Here is a 25,330-nt window from a genome sequence, read left to right as displayed (position 1 = left end):
TAGCTCTGCATTGCATTAAGAGAATAATGCCTTTTTACTTCTGTAATGTTTTTGACCTTGTCGCTATCTTAAAGGGAATTTCTCTCTGCCTTTGAAAGCGAATCACCTCAATCCGTTGAGTGTTTATTTACGTCTTTTGTGCATATTACATTAATAAATTCTTATAGGATTTCTACTTTCAGTGCTTTTGTTGACCTTGCAGTGGCGTGGTGAGTGTGGTGGTGGTCGGTGCTCCCCTGACTGTCTGTGGAGAAACACCATAGATGGAAGCAAAACGCAAGAAGCTCTCTCACTGAGCTGAAATATAACAAGTGCACACAATACAGATATAAAACACAGATATTGGATATCGGACATCCCCAGTCTTTATTACTATTTCTATGAATTATTTTCCGGCTTAAGTGAAAAGACTCAACAACTGATGAACACAATTTGAACCTCTTGTATTAAGTCCATTATCAATACATTATTTCATAGTTTTATTTTTTTTACTGCAACAAGAAGACAGATATTTCAGAATCTTTTGAGATTGCAAAGAATCCCAAGAGTCCCAATATAAACACTCATAGTTCTGAGGGCGGCATGTTAGTCTGTTCCGTCAACTCAGTCCGAGTTCAGACAGATGATGTCATGTTCTCCTTAGCATTTGAAAGGCAGAATGTACCAAAGTATTATTTGCCGTCAACGCACACGTCAGTCCTCTCCCATTTAATTAAGCTAATCACTCAACGAGAACTAGAGTTACAATATATAACCACTATCATTACTTTTCAAGGAAGAACCGATATGAATGCTGTGAAATATATTTTTGATATCGTGTCAGAGAAGAATCTACCTGGCAGTCAAAGTAAATGAATTTGCTTTGATGTCTCCTGGAATAAAGCCCTGCGACACATTAGTGTCTGCGTAGCTTGCTGCCCCACTTAACGGTTGTTCTTTTGCAAGCAGAACTAAGACACATTAAATCACACCACACGAGGAGTAGACACAAAACGCACTGAATCACCACAATATGTTTGAAAGTACCTCACAAAGAAAGTGGCTTAATCTTGTTTTGCTTCATCTCCCAACATCCAACAACTCGCACATCTGTGTAGCCTTAAAGAGGAATCTGAGGACGTGCAGTATACTGATGTCATACATTGAAAACCCCTTTTTTTTTAACCGGCAGATTCTGTCTATTTTTTATGGAAAAGAAGTCGACAAGCATCAGCCACTAGAGGAATATGAACAAGAGGAATCGATAAGTTAGAGTTTAACAACACCACTGTGGATGCAGAAGTGGAGAGTCTATTCACAACTCATTCATGAGAGCGCCATCACCATCTCAGGGTCATTTTTTAAAGGTTACATTGTGAAGATTACGAAATAATCGGACAGTAGGTCACCTCTCAAATGCAAATTTCACCGGAACTCTAACTCCTACAACAACTTCTGCTCATATAACTCTTCTTTTATTTATATTGCCTGTGATAGTTAGATTCTGGTCTATGAAGCTTTATCATAATTCCCTTTTTTGTTGATTTGCTGCTGATCGGTTCAGGTTCACAAGTCTACGGGACCTCAGCAGCAGCAGCAGCTCAGTGTGACAGATGATGTGTGACCTAAGATCCCCTGGATCTTAATACTGTTGGCTGCCTTGCTCCTTGACCCACTTTTAATGATTATTCTGCCTTAGGCCAGTGGATTAATTCTGTCTAGAGAGCCTTGAACAAACAAAAGAGGAAATGTACCTATTGTATAACGCAGCTATAGGTGACTCTTTGGTAAAATTAGGAAATCATGAAACTGCATTAATTCACTCAAAAATGTTTTTTTCATTCTGTGAAATTCAAGTTTTTAGGGTTTGAACTGGGAACCGAGCACTGACAGAATATTTGGTATGAATGATAATTGTCATCTGAGTCGGTTAACGATGTAGTTCAAATGCATTTTTGCTGTTGTGATTTCCACTCCCAACATGAAGCAACAGAAATCCATTTACTGTCGTGATCAACATCATCCCTTTTCCTGCCAGGTCTCACTGCTCCCTGTCAGCCACTATGTATTATTGAAGGGTTCACAAGTACAATGGTTGCCGGGGGGTCTTGTCTCTGGGGAAAAGCGAGATGTCCGAGGAACACTGATGTTTCTGGTAGAACATATTAAATCAGGCCCCATGTGGTGATGTGGTTTCAGGAGCTAAGATGGCAAATTAACCCTCCAGCACAGATATAGACACAAACGGAAAACTAACACAGACAGACGTGTTAAGACTCCACACAAAGACACACACACACAGACAAAAAATGTGTGCAATACATGTATTATATTCTATAAATCACCTACACAAACAAAATACTCCGCATGACTTTTTGGCTTATTTCTGTTGTTGCAATTTACCTGTGTACAGAATCTCTCTGTAGCGGGCAGAGGGGCAGTCATATATCACTGAGTTAGCATTGTGAAAGTTCATGGTTGCGTTTGCTCCGTTATTGTTGTAATGAACGTGATCGAGGTTGTGCCTTAGAAAGTTGCATTCTGCCCCGATCCAAGGTTGCATAGTCATTTCCAATATAATGAAAAGTGAGGAAGGACTAACCTTCACAATAAAAGATGAAAGAAGCACAGTTTAATGGTGTTCGTCTTTAAAGGAAAGTGTGATATGGTGCTGTACGGGTAGTCCATAACTGAAAGAATATACGAGGACAATGATTGTAACATCTTGACAATAGCAAGAGTGGTATCTTCACTCTCTCAACAGTGATCTCTTTTTGCGTTGTCATCCCGAAATTGATTTTTTTTTTCGTCCGTTTTACTTTACTTGTTGTTTTTATTCTCAAAATACCCAACTATATATTCTGCGGTGGCACATGTATCTTTATGAGTTGGTGTTAACTGCAACCTGATTATTAAAATGTCCGGTGCCATTGGAGAGCTCATCCGTCCCTATTTTAGCTCAAATGTGTTTCTCTCCATCTGTTCAGGAATCATCAGGACTGCCTTATCTGAAATGGACCGGGAAGCCAGAGAACACTACACCGTTGTTATCCAAGCCAAAGACATGGCGGGCCAGGTCGGAGGCCTCTCCGGCTCCACCACCATCAACATCACTCTGACAGACGTCAACGACAACCCGCCCATGTTTCCCCAAAGTGCGTATTCATTGTTACCTGAAAACAACAAACAAAAAGCAGGCCAAACTTTATTATTTTGCAGAACAGTCAGTAGAAAAACACAGTTAAGTGAATAATGATTAGGTTGGCAAGACGCTAAATTGTCTTTGGCCATAGCTTCTTTTTGGAAACTCTACCGCAAACTAGCCACAAGGCTAATTTAGCAAAATAACCAATGGTAAAGTTAATGTGTTACTATGAACCTACATATACAGTATACACACAACTTATGTTACATTAAATGGAGTAGCTTTGGTGGGAAATTGGAAAAACATTTTAAGCAGAGGACCTCCATTACAGAGGCCTGAGGCAGAACCTGAACAGCATTTCTAACAAGAGTTGTGTGTTGTATTTCCCTTGTGAAAGTGGACGAGAAGACATGCTATTTTTAAAATCATTCAGGCGATACATCTGCGCACAAGACAACCAGATTATTGCTGTTTTTGCTGCTTGAATGAAAATAAGAAACATCAACTGTTCAGTATTTGCAGGGACAAGATTATTTTAATTATAATTTGTTCAGGCGTGCAACGATTAACCATATATCAATCCAAGAGGGTCTTAGAGAGCAGATCATGGATTATTGAAGCTTCCCCTCATAGACCTCTTTAGCATTCCTCACTCTGATGTATTATACTTCATTAGTGTGTGACTCAGTAGTCTAATATTGCAGTTAAATGTTTCCATAATTAGCTGTATTAGACTAGCATTTATCAAAACCCTTTGTTTTGCAGTCTGAATTTCCTCCATTTTAATAATGAATATAAGTAATGATAAAGTTGTGATATGTTGTCTTTGAAAGTGCCCCATCAAGCACAATCACCCAGGACTTGGAGATTTTCATTTTGTGCTGCAGTGAAGACCATCAACATTGTCTGAATTATCATCCATGATGATCCACGCCATTGCAGTACGACATCATGAAGCTCCGTTTAGCATTTAATGTCATTTGAGGCACTGCAGACTATCTGTAATGACATTCCCTCAGGAACAAATGGTGACAGAATCAAACTGCTTAGCTAAGCCCTGTTAGAAGGACATTCAGACAATGATGTGGGGCTAGTCAGCTTCTGTTTTTAAATATATATATATATATTATTTTTTTTTTTTTCCCATCTCTAAATGGGTACGCATTAATGTTTATCCACAGAAAATTACCAACTGTACGTCCCTGAATCAGCTCAAGTAGGGAAACCGGTGGGGAAGATCAAAGCCAATGATGAGGACCTTGGCATCAATGCAGACATCAAGTACAGCATCATTAACTCAGAGGGGGCCAACACGTTCTCCATAGCCACGGAAAGGGACACGAGAGAGGGCATCATCAGCCTCAAAAAGGTAAGAACATGATTCCTGCAACAGAGAAATGTGAACCCTCTGGAAAATATATGAAGAAAGAGCCCTGTGTAGCAGTCTTGCTTGAACACTGACTTAAAGGGGACATATCACACTAATTTCCAGGTCCATACTTGTATTTTGGGTTTTAATTAGAGCATGTTTACATGCTTTGATGTTCAAAAAACACATTATTTTTCTTATACTGTTTGCCTGAATATACCTGCATTCACGCTCTGTCGGAAAGGCTCCGTTTTAACGCCTGTCTCTTTAAGACTTTAAACCTTCCGGAAACAAGCCCAGTCTACTCTGATTGGCTTCCGGGAAAATATGGTGTACCTTTGCAAAGGTTGTCTTTTTGCAGTTTGTGGGTTTGTGGGCACTGAGGATACCCAACTGTATGTGCGCAAGAAAAAAAAGTGTTTTCCATGATATTCCCCCTTTAAAAGGTGTATTCTGGAGAGTTTTTGACCATAAGTGCTACCATAAAACAGGTCCTCATATCAAATAATTAACCAGCATATGAGGACACTCATGCATACACAATGCTGCCATATGCAGAGAGTGGTAACAGTTGTAGTGGTAACAATGGTAACAATGCCTTTCCCCCCGACAGCCTCTGAACTACGAGAGAAAGAAGACCTACACTCTCCACATCGAGGGCACCAATACACATGTGGATCCTCGTTTTTCCTATCTTGGCTCTTTCAAAGACACTGCCACCCTTAAAATCACCGTTGGGGATGTGGACGAAGCCCCAGTCTTTTCTATAGACCATTACATCATGGACGTATATGAGAACTCTCCTAGTAGCACAGAGGTGGGCGTGGTAACGGCTCGAGACCCTGACAGCAGGAACAGTCCTGTCAGGTAAGACTCTTTAACTCCTACAATCTGCTGAGAAGATTACAAATATTCAGAGGCAGAGCAGCTCTGTAGGCATACTGTGTTATTAGTTGTGCACCAATGGATATAATTGAAGATCTACCGTTTCTCGTGTTAAGAAATATCAGACAAGCCCACTGCAAGAGCAAAGGGTAAGAGTGGAGGTTACTTATATTATGAGGCTTATTTTGAGGCTCAATGCTCTTGCAGATGTGACTGGCAGCCAATGTAGCCCTCTCACTTTGTCAACTAATTAGTTGCCAAATCTTTTTTTAGAAACCAGACTTATGAAGTCCCATAAAGAACGGTTACCATATCTACTTAAATAGTTGGTGAAGCGTACATTTGCCTCGTAAGATTGCTGATGAGAATCAAGACCATTTTTTGCCAAATTGCTCACAGCTTCATTGGGAATTACTCGCTTATGTATTCATGTATTCATCTCTTGATCAGAGTTTCTTCTCTGGCATTCAGGTTTACCAGTGAGATATCTTTTGCTGCAAAAAAGTGAGGTGCTGTAGATCCGCCCCTCGAGGTTTAGGTCTAACTAATACGATTATTTCTGCCTCCAAGAAATGTTTGTCCAACTAAAACCCCAATTTGCATGTCACATATCTGCCCCATATAATTTGAAGCTATGACACTGTAGTTTGCACATGTATATGTCAAAATGCACTCATCATGCATGTTAAACATGCAGTGGCCTGTGGTTTTTTGTCTTTAAGCACCATATGACAATTCTGATTCAGGCAAATTGAGGATTTTTCAGATGGCTTTGAACCACCACTACAGAGCATAATGTTAAATAGATGTACTGCATTTTATTTAGCAGCCCCTTGTTTGTTCCTTTAATGTTCCACATACCCTCTAAAAATCAACAACATGCATTGTGTATCCTTCTCTTTTCTTTGCATCATCGTTAGTTATTTTGTCTGCTAGTCTGTAGAGTAACCCGAAGCGGTACAACTGCTTCGCACATTAGTATGCGCTCTAAACACATGCTTGTGAGCTGTTGAAACAGATTGACACTACCCTGAGGCAGGGGGCTAATCCTAGGTTTTTAGCTCTGAACAGGTACCTTCGCTCCGTGACATTGCACTCAAGCAGCTCTGCACTGCTTGTATTCATTTGAATTCCCTCTTTAGCCCCGGCGTAAATGATGGAGTAGCTGTAAACATGGACGTCCTCATGAGATTAGCTCTTGCTGATATATCGTTAAGACACAATTATATGTTATAGGATCACAGGAAAGAGCTTTGCCATAGGCTGCAGAGCCCAGGGGTGTTCTTAGCAGCATTAAGCACAGTGACTTATGACCATGCTACCATCCTCCCTGTTTTGGACAGGCGAGCTCTGGGGTCCGAGATGACTGATGTTCAATTTTAAATGTGAGGACGACATGGGGGAAAAGATAATCTTAGGAATCTTAAGACTGTGAATGATTTACTGGAACAAGAAGATAATCTGCATATGAAAGAGTTCTCTTGCTCTCAGTGTGGGATACGTCCTCCTCGACCATTCCTGAGTTATATCACTGCCAACGTTCACCAAATAGAGACGAAGGCAGTATTTCCACGATAGCCACTTGAACCTAGAGAAGAAGAAGAAAGCTTTACAACTGTGCCACTGCTCCCTGTGTTGGCATCAGAATGCAGGAGGGATCTGGCTCCCTTTGATCGTCAGAAGTCCGCCCATGCGTGCAATGAAATAAACATGTTGTTGAAGTGACATTTTAAATGTTGGTCTAAAATTGACATCTAAATAGCCAAAGAACGCCTTGATGGCTCATTACCTCTGGTTGACATTCTCATCAGAGCAGTTGTGAAAACATCTTGGTTGGCCTGGTTTCTTTTAAGTCAGCCTTCTATTAACTTATCATGCATTTTCCTTTAAATGGAAACAGCTGTAATATCATAACTGAGGAAAGTTGTGCATTTTGAAAATATGAATATGAAATGCAAGAATTGGAAATACCCCGGCGTCACTGCTGTTTGCAACAGTTGCAGCACTTTTTCAATAACAGGTTTGAATAGAGTTGCGTAGGCAGAGAACCACCTACTGGGATGCTTTTGAACCAGGGCAGCGTCTGGCAGTCTGTCTGAGCTACGTTGTTGTGTAGCCAGAGCTACTCTTAGCTATTTTATTGAGTTTCCTGTGGGTGAAATGCTCTGAGTGACTTTTAGTTTCCTCTGGTAAACAGCTATGCGTTGTGTACTTTATATGTCGGGCTTTTTGTGTGAAAGGATGAACGTAAACAGTGGATCTGGTCTGCGCTGCCTTTGTAAATGTTAAAAGGAGTACAAAACGTTGCTGTCCCAGTTTGGACTACGGAGCCTCCGGGTTGTTGTACACTAGTGTACGTCGTGAATACGCACAACCTGATTTGTTGTTGCCTTTATTCACGGTGCGAAAGCTCAGAAAAATCCACCTGGCTCTGAAAAGGCAGCTTTTTTTGTTACGTTATTTTGGCATTCTATGTGAAAGTACTTAGTACTAAAGTAATAGTTCGAAAAATACATTGGTGTGCCAATTAATGGCACAAAAAAGCCCACCCCTGATGTGTAAGGGCATTAAAGAGAAAGTCCACCTGAACACAAATATTAATGTTTCCAAGTTTAACGTTTTAACCTTAAAATGACAAAGAGATGGAGGCTAAAACATGCTACTCCAGTGAACACATGTACAAGAGTACAAATAGTTTGTTATATTTCCGTGTCACACACCTCTTAACTGCAGGTTAGATTGACCAGTCAGCTTGTTTGATGCGAGGGCTGCATGGCGTGTTGAGAATTGGAAAAGGTACCAAAAAGTTGCTTTTCCTATTTGTGTACATCTAACAAGTTTGTTTTTGTGTTGTGTATTAAGCATTACTACCTCGCTGGGCTGCAGTACTCGAGGCTTTTATTCTTGTTGATCAGTGCACTCCAAGGCTACAATGAAAACAAAACAAATATTGTATTTCAGTTTGAATTCTTTATATTTCCCAGAATGCCAGAGTAAGGGGCTATTAGCTACGGAACAAATGTTGTTTGATTCAGGGTGTCTGATGCCAAAAGCTGACGTTAACTGAAGAAAAGAAAAAATATTTCTGGAAAGTGATCATTACACGATACAACACATCTTGTACTTATTCTAGTTTCCTACAGAAATAGGAAAATAAATCACAAAATAATCTTACTTTAAAACAAATACGATTCATCACCAGAAGCAGTAATTAAAGTGTTGTTGTTTTTTTCCCCTACAAGCCAAAAAAAAAAAAGTTTTTCATCTTGACAAAGCAAATGCTTAGCACCTAAACTCTCTTACTGCTGGAAAGCCTTCACGCTCTTATGAGCCTGAGCTTTTAATAAATCATGACAGCATTTCTACTGAGGCTGCTGGGTACACTTGTAAGCAATCCAAGCTAAAAAGAAAATAGTTTATTATTTCAAATAAATGCAATCCTGGCATTAATACCCCTATACCATTTCCGTCTCTCATGCCAATTGAAAATTGTCGACTTAACTATATTACTCAGGAGAATGAGTGAATGCCGGATTAAAGGTGTAAATAGGTCATTAGGAGATAAATTAGGGAATACACAGTCAATGCTCATTTCGTGCTTGAACTCATGAGGGGAGCAGCTCAGCCCATTTCTGCTTTGTATGCCACAGGCTGCTCTGCTTCTAGTTGGATAACAGCGTTGCTAGAAAGCCATTACAACAGTACAAACACTGCCAGCAGAACATCGCCTTTTGTCATTATTAAAAATTGAAGATAATTGCTCTTGACTTAGAAATATGTATTTTCGGAACATTCTTTCAAGACCTAGAGTCCATTTAAAAGCAGCGGGAATTATTCTCTCCGTGTGCTGCAGGACTTTGAGAAATTAAAGCAGCGTAAGAACATCCCCCTTCGACTTGTGCTGTGTCTGCACTTTATTCATTTCACTGCACGCTTTTGGTCTTCTGGATCTCTTGTCCTCAATGTAAGGTTTTGTTTTCTGGTTTGATATACATTTAGTAAAGTAAGTAAATATGTGATTTCTAAGGCCTCAGTGCAATTGGTAAACTAAAGCCGTGGGTTAAAGGACCTGCACCGGAGGCATTTAACCAAGTACTATTCGACATAAATGGGCCCTCTACCACAGTCCTCTGTGGCTCTAACGTGGGTCAAAAGACCTGAAGAAGTTATTGTTCAAAGTGGGCATAAAGCAGTTGTAAAGGTACATGTAATCGCCGTTGCAACTGCATCACAATTACTGTATGATTTAATGTGAAGCAGTGCAGTCAAATCAATGGTACATACTGTATAAAACTAAATAAAAATATAGTACAAAACACAACTTCTCAAGCACTTGTAGCTCAGTCTAACCTGAAAATCTTGAAATCTTTCAACCAGTAATTCAAGAAACATCTGCGTACTGGAGACCACCACCTGACAACAGTGAAATCTTGATGACCTCTTGTGTTTACTTTTAAAGAATGCTTCTGGAGTGGATACATACGGTCATGTTTTCCTTTCCCAATAGGTACATCCTGGACAGCAAAGAGGAAGGACTGAGGTACTTCAGAATCGATGAAAGCAGTGGACTTATACGGACGACGCAGCCTCTGGACAGAGAAGACATAGCTTGGCACAACATCACTGTGATGGCCTCGGAGGTTGGTAGGTACCCCGGTTGCTTTCCATAAACACAATGTTTACAACGTGATGCCGCGTCTGTTTGCTCTCGTGTGAGTGTTCATGAGTGAGCAGACGATGGTTTTGCTGAATGTCTTGCCATGTCGACATGCTTCTTCTTACTCCCTGTTGAACAAACTGATTTATTTTTCATTTTGCATAGTTTAGGAAAGTCTTGAGACTTGGAAAAAGGTTCTCGTTCTTCCCTTGGTGCTTTTATGAAATCCCAATTTTAATGTAATTGTAGACACACAATTTCATCATGTTTAGAGGATCTGTATCTTTGAATAATCTATATATTTTGGAATTAAAAATTGCTGTGCATACGGGTCACATATACATATTTAAAAAGCCAGGATATGCAGTATGTTTGACACCTTCGGGCACTGCAGTAAAGACACAAATTGCTATTATCCAGTTGCCTAAATGAAGCAGTTAAAATAGATTGCTCTTGCTTCCCACACTCATCTTGTTTAGCCCCAAGCTAATGGAAGACATTGTAAATCGTAATCAGAATTGCATTGAAAATGGGTGAGCTTTGTGCTACGACAGCATGATTTAAAGACTAGAAAGTCAAAAGCAATGATAGGTGCTATAGTTCTACCCAGAGGCTTTTTTGTCCACCTTCCCCACAAGATAACAAGACACCCTGAGTGGATCGTAGAGTCAGAGCAGTCCGGCTTCAAAATCATAGTGTGTAAAATTGGAGTCAAAATCAATATCAACAAAAGGAGCGATCCATAGAAAGCAATGGCTTTATGAATCTCCACTGCACACTGTTCCGCTACCAACAGAATAAAACCACCAGCACTGATAGATATTCCCTTCGCTGGTTTGATCAAACTCACTTCGACAGGAAACCGCGTTAACGAACACACATCCGCTGCAGGACCCTCGTGGGCGAATTCACAAAGACTGGATGATAGGACCAAGTTTTGTGCATCACTCACCGCAAAATATATTGCGCTAGTGATATAACGTCACGCTCTCAGTTTTGCAGCTGATTGCAATTGCCCATGTGGCCTTTTGCGGCAAGTACACAATGGCAGAACAATGGCAGAGGGAAGAAGAAAAAGGCATTTTTTAGGGCCTGGCCGACGAGGCATTCCTCAAAACTTCAGACAAGGAATGTAAACGTGACAGAGAGATTCAATTAATGTGCTTCAGTTACCGGAATGTTTTTGTAAAGAGGCTAATTTGCATTAAAAAATTAGACAATTTTGGGGCAAAAGTATTAAATACGGAGGAGCATGGAATTCCATTTTGATTGGCAGCAAAGTTAAGGATGCATTTCACCCTTCCTTTTTGTCTTACTTGTGCAGGTTTATTGTTTGAGGGGCAAATCACTAAATGATTGAGAGGCTTTTTCAGTCGTTCCACATTTGGAAAGAATGCAGAAAAACAAGGGGCATAAGCGTTCGAACCCTTACAACTGCAATAACTGCTGTTGCCTGCAGCTATTCAGCTAACCAGTTCAGTGTCTCTACTTTCTTTTTGCTCATTCCTCTGACTCCAACTAGTCTGCTAAATTGTATTTAAGGCTCACAGTGAAGAGAGAAAAGGCATGGTGCAGTTCAGTGAACTTTTCCTATACTTGTCCCGTTTTTTGGAGCTGCAAGATGTTTCAATAGCATTTTGAACACTAATACTCTGTGAAGGTATTTAAACACAGCCCAATAACAGATGAGTTAGTAGCTAAAGTAACAATTAAAGTCTGGAGAAAACAAGGATGAAGGAGTTCATTTGCATATTGATTAGAATGTATACAAATTCCATTAGAGTGTATTTTTCTCATAATTAACTCCAAAATCAAATTAGTCCCAATTGTTTCAATGTCCTTCTCTACATTGAAAATTAATTAAATCAATGCCGGCCCGGCTAAATTCAACAATTGTTATCGGGTGACTTGGGTAATTTGTAATCACAATTAGGCAAATGTCTTGCCGACCGACAGAGGCGCTGCATGCTAATGGTTCTTTATCTCCTCTCCTTAGTATTCAGGGAACATTTACAGGCCAAGACATTGTCAGAAATGGAACAATACATTTATACAACTCTGAATGAGCAAAGACACACAGTGTTACCTTCTAATGTAGATCGACTGTAGGGAATGAGTGAATTAAAAGTATGAATATGTGACTGAATTGTATTGTTGATTTATTGGTACAATGTGAGACCTTCTTCAGGCGCTGACAATATACCACCTATGGAAAATTGTATGCAAAAGATAAAGCAAACAAAAATCTTGAAATTTAATAGACTGCCGCACCTGCCGGACTTTTTCCCATTCAAGCAATGTTTTGCTGAGCGAGCATGTTATTATTCAGCGATGTCCTGCTACACACTCGCACTGTAAAACACGCTCACACCTGGAAGCTACCCAGTGAAACCAGTCTACTGCGCCACGGTTTGTGGGTGGAATGCCTTGCTCTAGAGCTCTTCAGTAATATATCTGAAGCTAGAGGAAAATCATGGGAAACCTTTACCACGCCGAGGGGCAAATTCAAGGATTGTGCAGCTTTTGCAAATAAGACAAAAATAAACCGTGTGAGTCTCAAATGGCAAAATGCATCCTTAACTGCACTGCCAAGCACAGCTTGCCTGCTCCTGTGCTATATGCACATATTTATTTCAGGTAATATTCATAAATTTGGCGCAAAATCCCCCTCCTTTCTATGAAAATGAGTCTTGTTGCAAAAACAGTTCAGCGCTGATAGCCAACCGCTTTTACAGTGATATTATTTGCGTCTTCAGTGGGTTGGTGGTAACTGAAGCGCATGAGGGGTGTCTGCTCACCGTCATTGATTTTGGGAAGCAGTGACAGTTGTGTCATAACAAATTTATGAATAAAGCTCCCTTACATGTAATTTTTGGAAATAGTAGCGGGAAAAAAAGAGATTTGAATAATGACTGTAGCTACTCTGCTGTGCTCCGTGCGTTAATGCGCACATCATCTCTCTGAACACCCACATCGTCTCCGCTGCCGTGGGACCGCTGCAGGTATTTTTTATAAACTCAAAAAAATGTCTCAAACAACTCTTAAATAACAAAAAGTATTTAATCATCTTCTCATTAATGATGTATTATTTCACCCAGCGACGCAGAGGTGCATATGGGCACAAATGCAGAAGATAACTCAAAGTAGGCTGAAGCCTCCTATGAGGCTGAGTCTCACCCCTCCCAGCCGACTCATCGGCCTCAAGGGCATTTATACTTCATTGTATTCAAACGCAGAATAACCTAAACATTTCTCTCCCACTTCTAGGAGCACTTTCGCTTGACATTACTGCCCTCGTGGCACTGCAATGCTTTACGGATATAAGTGTCCACCGCATGGCATATACCGCAATAAAAAACGTAATCCAAGAGTGCAAATCATAATTCAAACTACATTCACGTACCTCAGTGAATTAGTGGGCTATTTTGTTGCCATTAAGGCTGCCACTTTATGTTAAAATGAAGGAAGGTAGGTCATTTGATTTCCATGCCTCATGAGTTGCTCATGCAGCGCAAGGGGCAAATAATCGCAATCACAACCGAGCACACCAACTGGGACACGAAAATGCTGCACGAAGACGATCAGATGTGCTTTAATATACAAAATTGCCTTCTGCAACGTTGCGTCCCTCAGTGCTTTTATAGTGGCAGAGTCTAAGACAAAACCCATGAGCAGCCTAAGAAGAAGAGCACAGCATGTCCCAGTTTGAAATCACAGTGTCGATGCTCTACTTTGTCATTAAGGCTTACATTTGACTTTCATCTTCTTTGTCGCTTGTTCTCTCCCTCTGCTACAGACAACCCCAGCCTTCTCAGCCACGTTCCCGTTACAGTCCAGGTGCTGGACGTGAACGACAATCCGCCAGAAATAGCCACAGACGAGGAGGTCATCGTGTGTGAGAGCTCAAGGCCGGGACAGGTGAGCGTCTCGGATTCACCTAGAAAAATATGATCCACCTATCTCTGGTCTCTTTCTCGCCCTCTATCCGCTCGCACATTCACATCTCTCTACACTGCTCGCACGCCTCAAAGTTCCTGAGTGCTGTGCATTAACCTCGGATGCACTGACTACATGCATTCTGCACTCAGCTATTGTTTCCCTCAGCAGTTTTGGGTGGCTCACTGAGAGCTGAGCAGTAAGCATTGGGGGAGAGCTGCTCGATCATCCCTCATTCAAAATGAGTATCTCAGCGGCAAACCATGACAGCTCTAAATCGAAGCTCATTCCAACTTGCTCTCAGTAGTCTTTGATTCATTCAAATTAAGAAGGTTTTTGAGATATAGAGCAATCCGCAGCATGGAAATGGCTGAAAGGGCAGTTCGGCAAAGGATGATGGAGTAAAGAGCGGGAAGACACAACTAAATACATTTTTAATAGTTTTTAGCCAGTGGAAGAAACGTTTGAATTAAGGTTTGCATTAAATTTGAATTAACTCTGCGTTACAGCCTCAGGGTTTCTCGGCGCAGGGGATTAAGTGGGGATGATTGTAATGTGTTGAGTGAGACAGTGGCACACCAACATTCAAATGACAACTTATGTGAAAGAAAAGAGCTGCTCATTAATGTTTTGGATTCAAATTTTCATACCATATATTTCCTATTGGTTGGCAGGTGTCCATCAAAACACCTCGTTCCAATTAAGAGTTAAATCTCTGCAGTAAATCAGGGCTCAAGATATATTAAACTGTGGGCAGCCATAGCAACAGGACTCCAGTAAAATGGAACTATTCGTTAATTAAATGACCTCTAACACAGCTTCCCTTCATCTTTGATTGCCGGCCTTGGCGATACACATGAACACACTCCAGGGTGCTCTGTTATCGAAATTAACACACATCATTATTGTCATTATAAGGCCATCATTATAAATCCACATAAACATAGCTTCAGTGTTTAAAGCAACTCTAACCTTATACGTATAACTTGCAGGGGTATAATGATTTACAATATTCACATTCTGACTTAATTCAAATTCAAAAAATTTGGAAATCAAGGTTCAAGATTTGTCAACATTGAGATTGACGTGTTTGCAGGTAAATGATGAAAAGAACTGATTTAGGGTCAGATTTGTTGATCTATTCAGCCAGACCTTTGATGCATAATGGATATGGAAACACACTCATTCTTACATTATTCTGTTTCAGTTGTATATTTGTATTCTATTTTATTAATCTAGTTTTTATTTTACGCTGTTTTACTACTGTTATCAAAGTTTTATCATTTTATTCTTCTGAGTGCATTGTTGTTTTCACTGTCCACACTTGTTCCGTCTTTATCTCCCGCTTCTCAGTAACCTGTGAAGCACTTTTAAATGCACTGACCTATATGTGAGAGGAGGAATCTTGTCAACTCAACAACTACAGCCCTGTACCGCTCAACAGTTTGCAACTGTTAATTACTTAATGCAAATACTAGATGTATGCTACAGTACGTTTACACCCACCACCAGCAGCCAGACGAGCTCACACGTTTCTTAAGACATCCGTTATCATTGTCCTCTAAACCTAAAATTTGCATTATGGTTAAACCACTTTGCACCCACTCAGGAAACAATCATGTGGTGATGTTTCCTCAGGCAGCCATTTACAAGCAAACAGACAATTGTATTGCTTACTCTGGTTTTCTAGACGTCCCGCTATCCTGGTTTTTAAGACTAATCAAGTGGCAGTTAGCTGCTATTTCACATTGATGGAAAACAAATTGATCACAACTTAACTTTGTCGCCAGTATTACCTGAAAGAAAGAGAACTCTGGCCTTCTCAGACAAAAAGCTCCCACCAGTGGCACCATGTCAACCTTCGACATCCACATAAGGAACCTCAAGCACCCAACAAAGCACATCCTGATACTGCACAGTTAAAGTCAGAGGCTTGTGCGAGTACACCAGGAGCACAACCACAAGGCCACTTGGTGTTCTTTGAGGGAACAAAGGCCAAATACCAGCGCAGCAAGGCCATCAAATATAACAATGACTTCATGTCCATGGAAGAAATACATTTAACTTAAAAGGTTATGGATGATTTTGTTTTTAATACTAAAATTCAGTTTATTCCACAAAACAGATTTCTAAAATACATTTACAAATGACCAATATTTGCAAGTTGTTTATTGTTGTTATTTACTACTTTATTGTGCTGTAGCCACCTGAAAGTCCAGATATGAAAGATTCCAGTTCATAAGAACACATTCATCCTCCTAATTATATACTTCATATACAGTGCGTGTGCAGCAGGGGTGAATGCTTGCATTTCTTCTCCTAGAGATTAGCGGATTAGCTTCTGAGATGCACTGTGGCTCGTCTGGTTTGTCTATAGAACTTGAACATAATTACAATAATCATATATATACACTAGAGGTACATACATGAAATGTGACCTTTTGCATTTAATCCATCCAGCAGTAGGCTGCTGTAAAGCATCCAGGGAGCAACTTGGGGTTCAGTGTCTCTTTCAAGGACACTACGACATGCAAACAGTAGGAGCTGGGGATCGATCTTTGAGGTGCTAGAGCAGGTCGTGTTTTGTGGTGAAAGGGCGACCCTCTCTACCCACAGAGCGGCTGTGATCAGCTCCAGCGGCACACGTTAAACTGTCATAAATTGCCCGGTTTTCCTGTGGTTCACACCAGGCTCAGAATCTCAACAAAAGACACTTGGTGTCTACAAACAGTATTGACAGGAAAGAGGCAGAGGAGCGGGCGGGGCATCAAGGCCACTGGCCGATGGGCATACATTTTTCAGAAGGACATCAGGACCATGGCGCCGGTGACATTCCTGTCCTGAGCACAACACCCCCCCCAAATCTCACATTGCAGATAAGAACTCCCTGTGGTGACAGAGCCATCGGGTCGTTTTTCTCTCAAGGCCATCTCTCTACCTGCTCTCACTGTGTCTTTTACTAATTAGGGGGAGCAAGTTGACAAAAGTGGCAGTGAGGTTGCCCTGAGAGTGTTTAGGTAGGAGGAGAAAATGTTGCAAGACCAGTTGGTTGTAGGTCAGAGGAACTGGACTCTGACGAATTATGATCAACCAATCGTAAGACATGCATGAGGAACTACACCAGCTCCTTGTCCTGCCTGTAACTAGAGCGAAAGATGATTCTGCTGAATGGTGCAGCGACTGATTGAATGCGTGTTGTCTTCTGAACAACAGGTGATCCAGACCGTCACAGCGGTGGATAAGGACGACTTTGCCAACGGACAGCGGTTTTCCTTCGCTTTGCCAAGCCTGCTACCAGTTAATCCCAACTTCACCCTGAAGGACAACGAAGGTAATTAAAGTGATCGATATTGTTTGTTTGCATTTCTTATGAGTATTGCACACCGCCTTCGGGGCAGGACTCCATCCTCATTGGTCACATTCTAAAGTCCAATAAGCCGTACGGATTTCCTCAAACCAAGGAGGCGCGATGAAAATATGCGTTATGTCAACCTGGGCCACCAGGATCTCCTCTGAGTCGGATCTCATAAAACACAAGCGCAATAGAGGTTTGGCATGTTTGCGCATCATGTTGTCAAATGGATAAACCGCTCTGGCGTCCCCCCCCCCCCCACCATCTTTCCCCTCCTCCATCTCAGTCTTAGGTGAATTCCGAGCGCCGGGGTCGGTCTGCAATCACAGGGCTTTTAAAAGATCTCAGCCCAAAGATCTCACAGTTGCCCACTGAGAGGGGGAGTTCACAGCACTCCAGATGAATCTCTGCGCCATGAGAGAGGAAGAGAGATCACAAAAAATCAATGTGATAATAGGAGATAAGTCTGTTTAGCCCTTGGTCCAGTTGCTTCCCACCACAAGCCACAAGCCTTGCCTACATTGAGTTACAGTGGAAAGTTTTGCTGCGTTCATGTAAGTGGCACTTAGAGACATCCCTCACCTCCTGCCCACCTCCACTCCTGAGGGGTGGATGAATCAAACAAAGCAGGCTTTTAGATTGAAAACGTAGAACTAGTTGCATCAGCAGTTTGCTTCTGTTTTACACACGTTAAACCTGGTCGAGCAGCTCTGAAGAAGTGGAAGTGTGATGATATTTGTCGGGTGTAGATGATGAAATATTAAGTATAATATTTTTCTGTTATTATAGTCATTACCTACTGCAGAAGCCCTCGTTCCCCGTGGGGAATTGAAAAAATGAGAACACCGCGCTGTTATTTTAACACCTCTTTTTGGGTGTGACTTTTTTTGTAAATGTTGTGAAAAAAATACGAATTTTTCCTCGCTTTGTCACTTCGTCTGTCTAGAATGTTCCTGAGAAACACGAGGAGGGACACCTCCACTGTTGCCTGCAAAACATTTTCTCGCTGATTTGCCGTATGCCGTGTTCACAGAATCACAGTGTGAACTTGAAGGAACACGAATAGATGCCAATACCGAAAAAGAAGACATTCAACCAACAATTGCCACAGTGATGGAGTCATTCGGTGCTTCTGTTGCCCCCTCTTTCATTCTTTAGAATTAATAATATATTTTAACATAATAAATTGCAGAACTCGCGATCCCGGCAGGTTTTTTGATGGCAGCTTCTGCTCGGATCTTCCAGGACAAATATGTGGGACCAGAGTCCATTGATCAGTGTCTTGCAAAGGTCCGCTTGGTTCTTGAAAACCAGGGCACCCTCCTGGAGCCAGGCCTTCCAGACAAGCGCCTGGTGGTCAGGTTATACATTTTGGACAGGTTGGGCCGGTCTACTTTGAGTGCACGGAGCAAATACAGCTCTTAAAACTGATTTTCAACCCAAATACCGGCATTTGAAAACGTTCCCCACTCTTGCAGAGTGATTCTCTCAAAAGCTGTTGGATTTATTTCAACGTAGTCATCTGCAGCAAAATATTCCCAAAGCAATTCAGGAAGGAAAGCCTTCTTTCTTGAAGGATTGATCGCAGTTTTTTGGTTCATGCTGTTTGAGTAATGGTGCTTTTCAATTTGGATTTAGCTCCTGCTGCATAACATCCCACAGGATCTTTTTTTTGTTTTTTTTTCCTCATCTGTGATGTAATCCCATGTGGGATGGGCCGATTATGTGTCACGACATGGAAATAAGAAACGATTCATATTAAAATAATTTGTCAGTGAGAAGTGTGAAGAAAAGAGAACTTTATGAAGGCCATGGTGTTAAAGATGATGATCCCTCTGGAATAAAAAGGTCATATCACTTACAGATCCTGAGATACTTATGTTTCCTCCCACGGCTTCCTTTCTTTAACCAGGAAAGCTGTTAAAGAGCATGATCTGATTCAGACGGTTAGTTGACCAGATGAAAGGGAGGCGGCTGCCCAGTAAAGCCTCCAACTTGTTCTGTTGACCACAGAGTAGCTGCACTGGAGCAGTTAAATGCCTTGATCAAGTGCACTCTTTAACCTAACTTTCCTGGACATTTTTCTTGTTTCTGCCCGACAGAGACAGTATTACAGCATTTAGCCTATTTGCTACATGTCTGACTTGTTGGGCTGTGTAATTTGCTTGCCTACCCATGTCTTGCATGTATAATTCCTTGTCCACCTAGAATGGTTCATATTACTTTTTTCCCCCTTTTAATTCCTCTTGGCTCATCCGCATTTTCGAAACACCAAACTCCCTCTTAATGTTAAGCCGCTGAACTCCTGAGTTCACACTACTTCAGTCATCTTCAGTCCCTTGGATCCTGCATTTGAACTCCCACTCAACAGAAGTGTCGGAGTCATGCTGCGTCCTACAGCCGCTGTGTATTAGAAGTTATTTGCTGTATTCACAATAACCGGGTGAGAGAGAGAGAGAGGCACAATGCACCATGCTGTCGACTCCTGTGTCTGATAATTAAAGTAAGCCCTTCGCACTCCAAGCAGCTTCTTTCATTGCTGTTGCAGCCGACCAACTGTTGGTAGCTGCTCCGTGCCAGCCCCTAATACCTCCCTCTGTTGTTGTGCAACTGACGAAAATCCCTCTCAGTCACTCACACGACTAACTCTCTCATGACCTCCTTTCCTCCTCACTTACAGATTGCTCACAATGGATCTCAATGAAAGTTGGATTACTTTTTTTTTGTGACTCTGTGTGCATTTTCTTGCTGTAGGAAAAAAAAGGATTTAGTTTAAAACACTCTGATATGTTTATAACGAGGACCATTTTTTTCTTTGTTAAATAACAAATTGATTCCTCATTTAATTCAGGTAATTTAACAATCACGACTTTTAAAAGAACCCATTAACTAAAGCATCATTTGCAGGAAGCTATTTTCTGCACTTCCAACCATATCAGATGTGTTAAAAGCTAACATCTTGTTATAATTGGTGCTTTTCCTACAAAGACCTGTAACAGCTCCAGCTGTTTAACAAAGTCAGATCAATATAGCCGTCGAGTGTCAATTCTGAGCTAAAAGAAGAAAAGACAGATTCAGTCCTTAGATTTAGATCACGGCCTTTCTCTTCATGTGATCTTTGTTTGCGGGGATGACGCCAAGGCTCCCGAGTAGTCTTGAAGATGTGTTGATGCATTTGAAGTGCTGGATGTGCGACGTTAAATGCAGGTCAAACTCCTACAGCATATTACGCACCATTAAAGCTGCAAAACAAGGGGGGTGCTTCTGCTCAGCTGCTCCAGGAAAGCACTTTGTGACAAACCTGTTCTGTTAAAAGCCTTTTAAATATATTCAACTTGCCTACTTTACAACGAATGCTGCTTTGATCTCGTTATCTGTCACATTGAGATGACATTTGCTTCTAAAAAGGCAATTAAATGGGGGCTATGATCTCTAAATGAGCCACATACTTAAGTAGATCAATTGATATCTGAAGGCATCTTCCTCCAGTGTGCATACAGAGGAACTTATAATGTCACAGTTAATCAGCTGTGTTAAAAGAAGCGCTGGCAAGACATTGATATGCGGGACGTTTAATTAGCTTTTATGTCATTCAACCTTCACATGCAATGGGTGGCGTACATCTTGATTCCCAAACACCCATTATCTGCTGAAGCAGCATCATTTGTGCAAAGAGGGCAGAGCAGCTTGTCTCGTGCTGGTTTTGTCAAACGTTGAAGAGCAAACAGCTGGTAATTGTCAGAATTTCACATATATGATAAGCTCTCCTCTTATTATTCAAGCAAAGGTCAGATATTTCTCTAATTACTGTTTATGATTTTAAGTTAAACCTATATAAAATGTATTCACGTGTGTGCAGTAAGGCCTCGGCAGCCGTTGTGAAGCCATTTGTTCCTGCGTAACAGAGGAGCATAATAGGACTCTGCAGCCCTCTTTTAATTGTTACTGCAGAAATGTACAGACCGACTCCGAATTAACTCAAATGCACAAAACACAACCTTATGGAACAACCGTATCATACTGTGACAGTGTGAATATGCTGTAAAACAATGCAGTGGGCAAACAAAGTGTTTTTATTTTAAAAAGCAGCCCGTCACTGCCGGGCATGTTTTGTTAAGTTAAGCCTTACTGAGTCGGACTGATCCGTATTGAACGCAGGGGCTTCTTTTAAAGGAGATTGTTATGTTTGTCTCTTGATCTGCTGTTTGTAATTTTCTGCATGAAAGACCTTTTTATTTCGGCACACAATGATATTAATGTTTGAACAACACTGAGCCGTTAATCAATATTCAGAGCCATCTTATAATAATACCTAGACTTATGACGGTATATGTATTTGCCTTGTTCTGTGTGGTAGCAACCAACTTATGTATAACTTATGTATTATCAATATTACTATTCTACTGTATATAATTAGTCTAATACAGACTTGCAAACTACATCTTTAGCTAGAAAGCTTGGTCAGTATGATAGTGGGTAACTGTTGGCTAGCAGGTGCTGATCTTGGGCGGTTCTGTAATAGTTTCTGTCACCACTACACTCAGTCAACAGCCAGTTTAAACTTTGAAACAGGATTTAGGGAAAAGTTAGTGCTTTAGAGCTGCAAAGATCGACTGGTCAGTTAGCCATCCCCAAACATTAACGACACCACCTTTAGAATTTGACCGCATATATGGTCTGCCCCAAAATAGTGCCATTCCGTCGTGCTCCGACTGGCAGCTGGAGAGAAGATTCGTGCTGAATCCCATAAGCGGCACCTACACACACACCCACAAGTTCACAAGGAATCCAGCTAAGTGCATGTGTAGGCAAGTGTGAAGTCCGTAGAGACGTGGTTGCATCGCGTGTCTATTGTCGATATATATTTTTGGTTGTCTGTTTTACAGTGAGTCAGCTCCTCAACAAAGATATCTGCATTCACTATATAGCAAATGTCTTAAATGTCTTAAATCTCAATGTAATTGGGCATTTTATCATATCAATTCATACTGTAACTCAGATATTTTATGTTTCTACATGCACGTTCCTCAGGGTAAAGTTTAAATGTCACTAAAGTTTAGTGACAACAGATACATACTCGTACTGTAGTATTCCTCTAAAATTGTCAAATTTTTGCATTTCCGACAACTTTTTTTATCTGCTGCTGTGAAATCTCACTGAACTTCATACCTTGAGATGGAGAGACAGGAATCCATGCGTGAATGCATGCAAGTGCATTGGGAAAAGTAAAAAATAAAACACGAACGATGAACATATTACGAATATTAATATATATATTTTTATATGTGATAGAAACCAGATAAAAAAGGAAAATTGCTTGCTGGTGATGTGCAAAATAGCACAGATCTAAATGTTCAGGATAATTCCCAACGAAGTGTGAAATGCTCTTAAAAGCATACGTTCCCTCACTTCCTGTGCGGTCACCTGGCGCCGCGGGTAATGTCACGTAGCGGGGGCTGTCACAACAAACGGTTAGCCTGTTGCTGTGCTAACTCCTGCAGTCTCTCCTCACATGTGGGCACCACGTGGCTGCTGATGGTCCATCTCACTGCGGCGTTAATCAGCGAACACTGCAGCTCTACCCGCTCCCACCTGCGACGAAGAGGCGGTTTAGTGTGAAATTTGCATGACATAATTGATGTGCACTTCCTCGCTGTGGTCTGTACAAGGACCCGCGCTGCCTCGGGTCTGTGTGAAAGCAGTGACAGCCGACTCCACACGTATACATGGCTTGTTTGTCTCTCTCTGTCTCGGCCTCTCGTGTTCTCTGCTCTTATTGGCACTTTCACACACACACACACACCCTCCTCCGTTCACCCCCCTCTCTTCCACTCATCTCCCCATCTCTCTTCCTTGTTATTTGCATCTCTCACATTCCACTCTCTCACCACCACCCCCCCGCCCACCACCACCCACCCATCTGCTTGCTGATACGGTGATACTGCGAGTCTGACTTAATAAAGCTTGAAGTACGTGTTGTCATTCCAGCTGTCGATCATTGTAATTATTCATAGATGGAGCAGAGATTGGAGTGGGAGGCGAGGTCTCTGAGCAGCAGTACGAAAGTACAGCACGACGGAGGTGTTTTTGCTGGATGGAAAGGGAAAAGGTTACCCTGTGCACGATTCAGCATTTTTTCGGAAGTTATATATCAACGTGTCATATGCAAGTTTCTAGTGAGTCTGTCATGGGAAGCGCAAGTTAGTCATCCAGGTTCCTTGAATCACCTAGCCATACGTTTCAATTAACAGGGATGATTTGAATTCTGTGCTGTGTTAGTGCTCGATGTAGTCCATCAGGCTAAAGCTATTTGGACGCCCTGCAGATACAGACTGCTGATCTCCTGCTGAGATAACCCCTTTCAAAAGAGCCTACACGTAGCAGTGAGCGTTGCATGTTAGATTCTTAAACGGTAAACCCTCAGTCCAGCCCGGCGTGTGAAGTGGTCGTGTGATGGCCTACGTGTTGGTGTAAGCTACTTAGCAAGTGTTGAACGATCCTAACGTGCAAAATGAGCTTAGTCTGTGCTGATATAAAAAGGAAAGAACTGAGCAGGGGCTATTTTTGTGCAGGTTAAATAATGAACATCCTTAGCTAATGTTGGAAAAGAGACATTTTAAAATCAGCAGATCTTTTTGCAGCTTTGTTAGTTGTTCAACCACAATCAAGCCTCGAGGAAGAGCGATGTTCTTTAAAGCTATTTCGACATAGTGGCCAAACAATGAAATAACAACTTCCGGTTCCATCACGCGACGCCATTGGGCCCAAAAAGACTATTTCCCACAGACGTACAGTGGAAAAGAGACGTGAGACTGTGAGATGCTCCAGGCTTCCAAGAACTCCGTTGTAAATCCATATGCGTCATTATCAGACGCTCAGACGGACCGAGTATGCAACGTAGGGGAGTGGTTTGACACCGAGTCAAATGAAGGCATGTCAACCTAACCGAGTACTTTTGGTGCCTAAACCTAACCGCTACCGTTTCACAATGTTAGCCAGCGCAACTCTTTAGCATCAAGATGTTATGCAAATGGCTAACGCTGGGGGCTTCTGCCATAGCAGCAAAATATACAGTAAGTAGGTATGAGATCATGTTTTATAGCTACAGGATACATAAGCAGTTCCTACAGTTGTAAAGTAGTTCCTTAAATGAACTGTGAGAATATTAAATCCCCATCTTTTACTTAGTAATGTCAGTAAAGTAAATATCTTCTAACGTTCTCCTCAATTGAAATGGCCTCTTTTGAAGCTCCAAAAAATAAATTCCTTCTTTGATTCATTTATATTGCTGTTTGTGTACAAACACAGATTTGAGTTCCAGGTGCACTGAATGAGTAGTCAGCTGTTCTCCCGTATCCTGTTGGCATTGGGTTCACCAGCACTCATGTGGTGCTGGTGAACAAAACAGTCTACGGTGGAAGTGGTTTTGAATCGGTGGACAACTGGACGATATATATGCCACCAGGTGGCTAATGGCAGCTGTGTTGTTACCCCTGTTCCTGAACATACAGAAGCTCGATATGCTCCTCACTGTTGGATGTTTTTTTTTAGCATATACACAATTAATATACATAAATATTTATTGAGACCCTTATTTATACAACCTCTCTGTAGTTCCACAATGTACTGATGTCAAAATACATTTGGCTGTTTCAATACAGCTACAGCAGTATATAGGACATTGGAAAGTAGAGTGCTGTGCAGACATCCCAACATAAACACATGGAAACAAGAATCCCTGTGGTGGCATACATTCATTCTGAAGGAATCAGAACATTTTTCATCGAGAATATTGATATGCGCTCAAGCCAATTAGAGTTGTTTCATCACATTCATTGCTGTGGTTCTGTCATTCAGGGGTTAAAGTGCACGCCCGGGAGAGAGTACAGACATAACAAGTAACACAACCGGCCCCTGTGTTGCAGCTGTGTACTCATTTGCTTCCTCCTCTTTTCATCGTACCTTCCTCTCGATGTCCCTCTTGTTTGCTTTTACTTCTCTACAAAT

General features: G+C 41.4%; 1 protein-coding gene across 2 annotated transcripts in view; it reads left to right on the top strand.

The window, feature by feature from the left end:
* Positions 1-25,330, top strand: part of LOC116385204 (cadherin-18) — a 141,031-nt gene that overhangs the window by 107,259 nt on the left and 8,442 nt on the right. For both annotated transcript variants that reach the window (XM_031850458.1, XM_031850457.1), the window contains exons 5-10: positions 2,967-3,134; positions 4,306-4,493; positions 5,107-5,360; positions 9,886-10,022; positions 13,832-13,953; positions 17,185-17,302. In XM_031850458.1, the coding sequence (XP_031706318.1) occupies positions 2,967-3,134; positions 4,306-4,493; positions 5,107-5,360; positions 9,886-10,022; positions 13,832-13,953; positions 17,185-17,302 (987 nt within the window). The remainder of the gene's footprint in view (positions 1-2,966; positions 3,135-4,305; positions 4,494-5,106; positions 5,361-9,885; positions 10,023-13,831; positions 13,954-17,184; positions 17,303-25,330) is intronic.

Source organism: Anarrhichthys ocellatus, unplaced genomic scaffold (genome assembly GCF_004355925.1).
Source record: "Anarrhichthys ocellatus isolate YVR2014 unplaced genomic scaffold, GSC_Weel_1.0 scaffold10, whole genome shotgun sequence".
Lineage (NCBI taxonomy): Eukaryota > Metazoa > Chordata > Actinopteri > Perciformes > Anarhichadidae > Anarrhichthys > Anarrhichthys ocellatus.
This window is presented reverse-complemented; position numbering and strand designations above follow the sequence as displayed.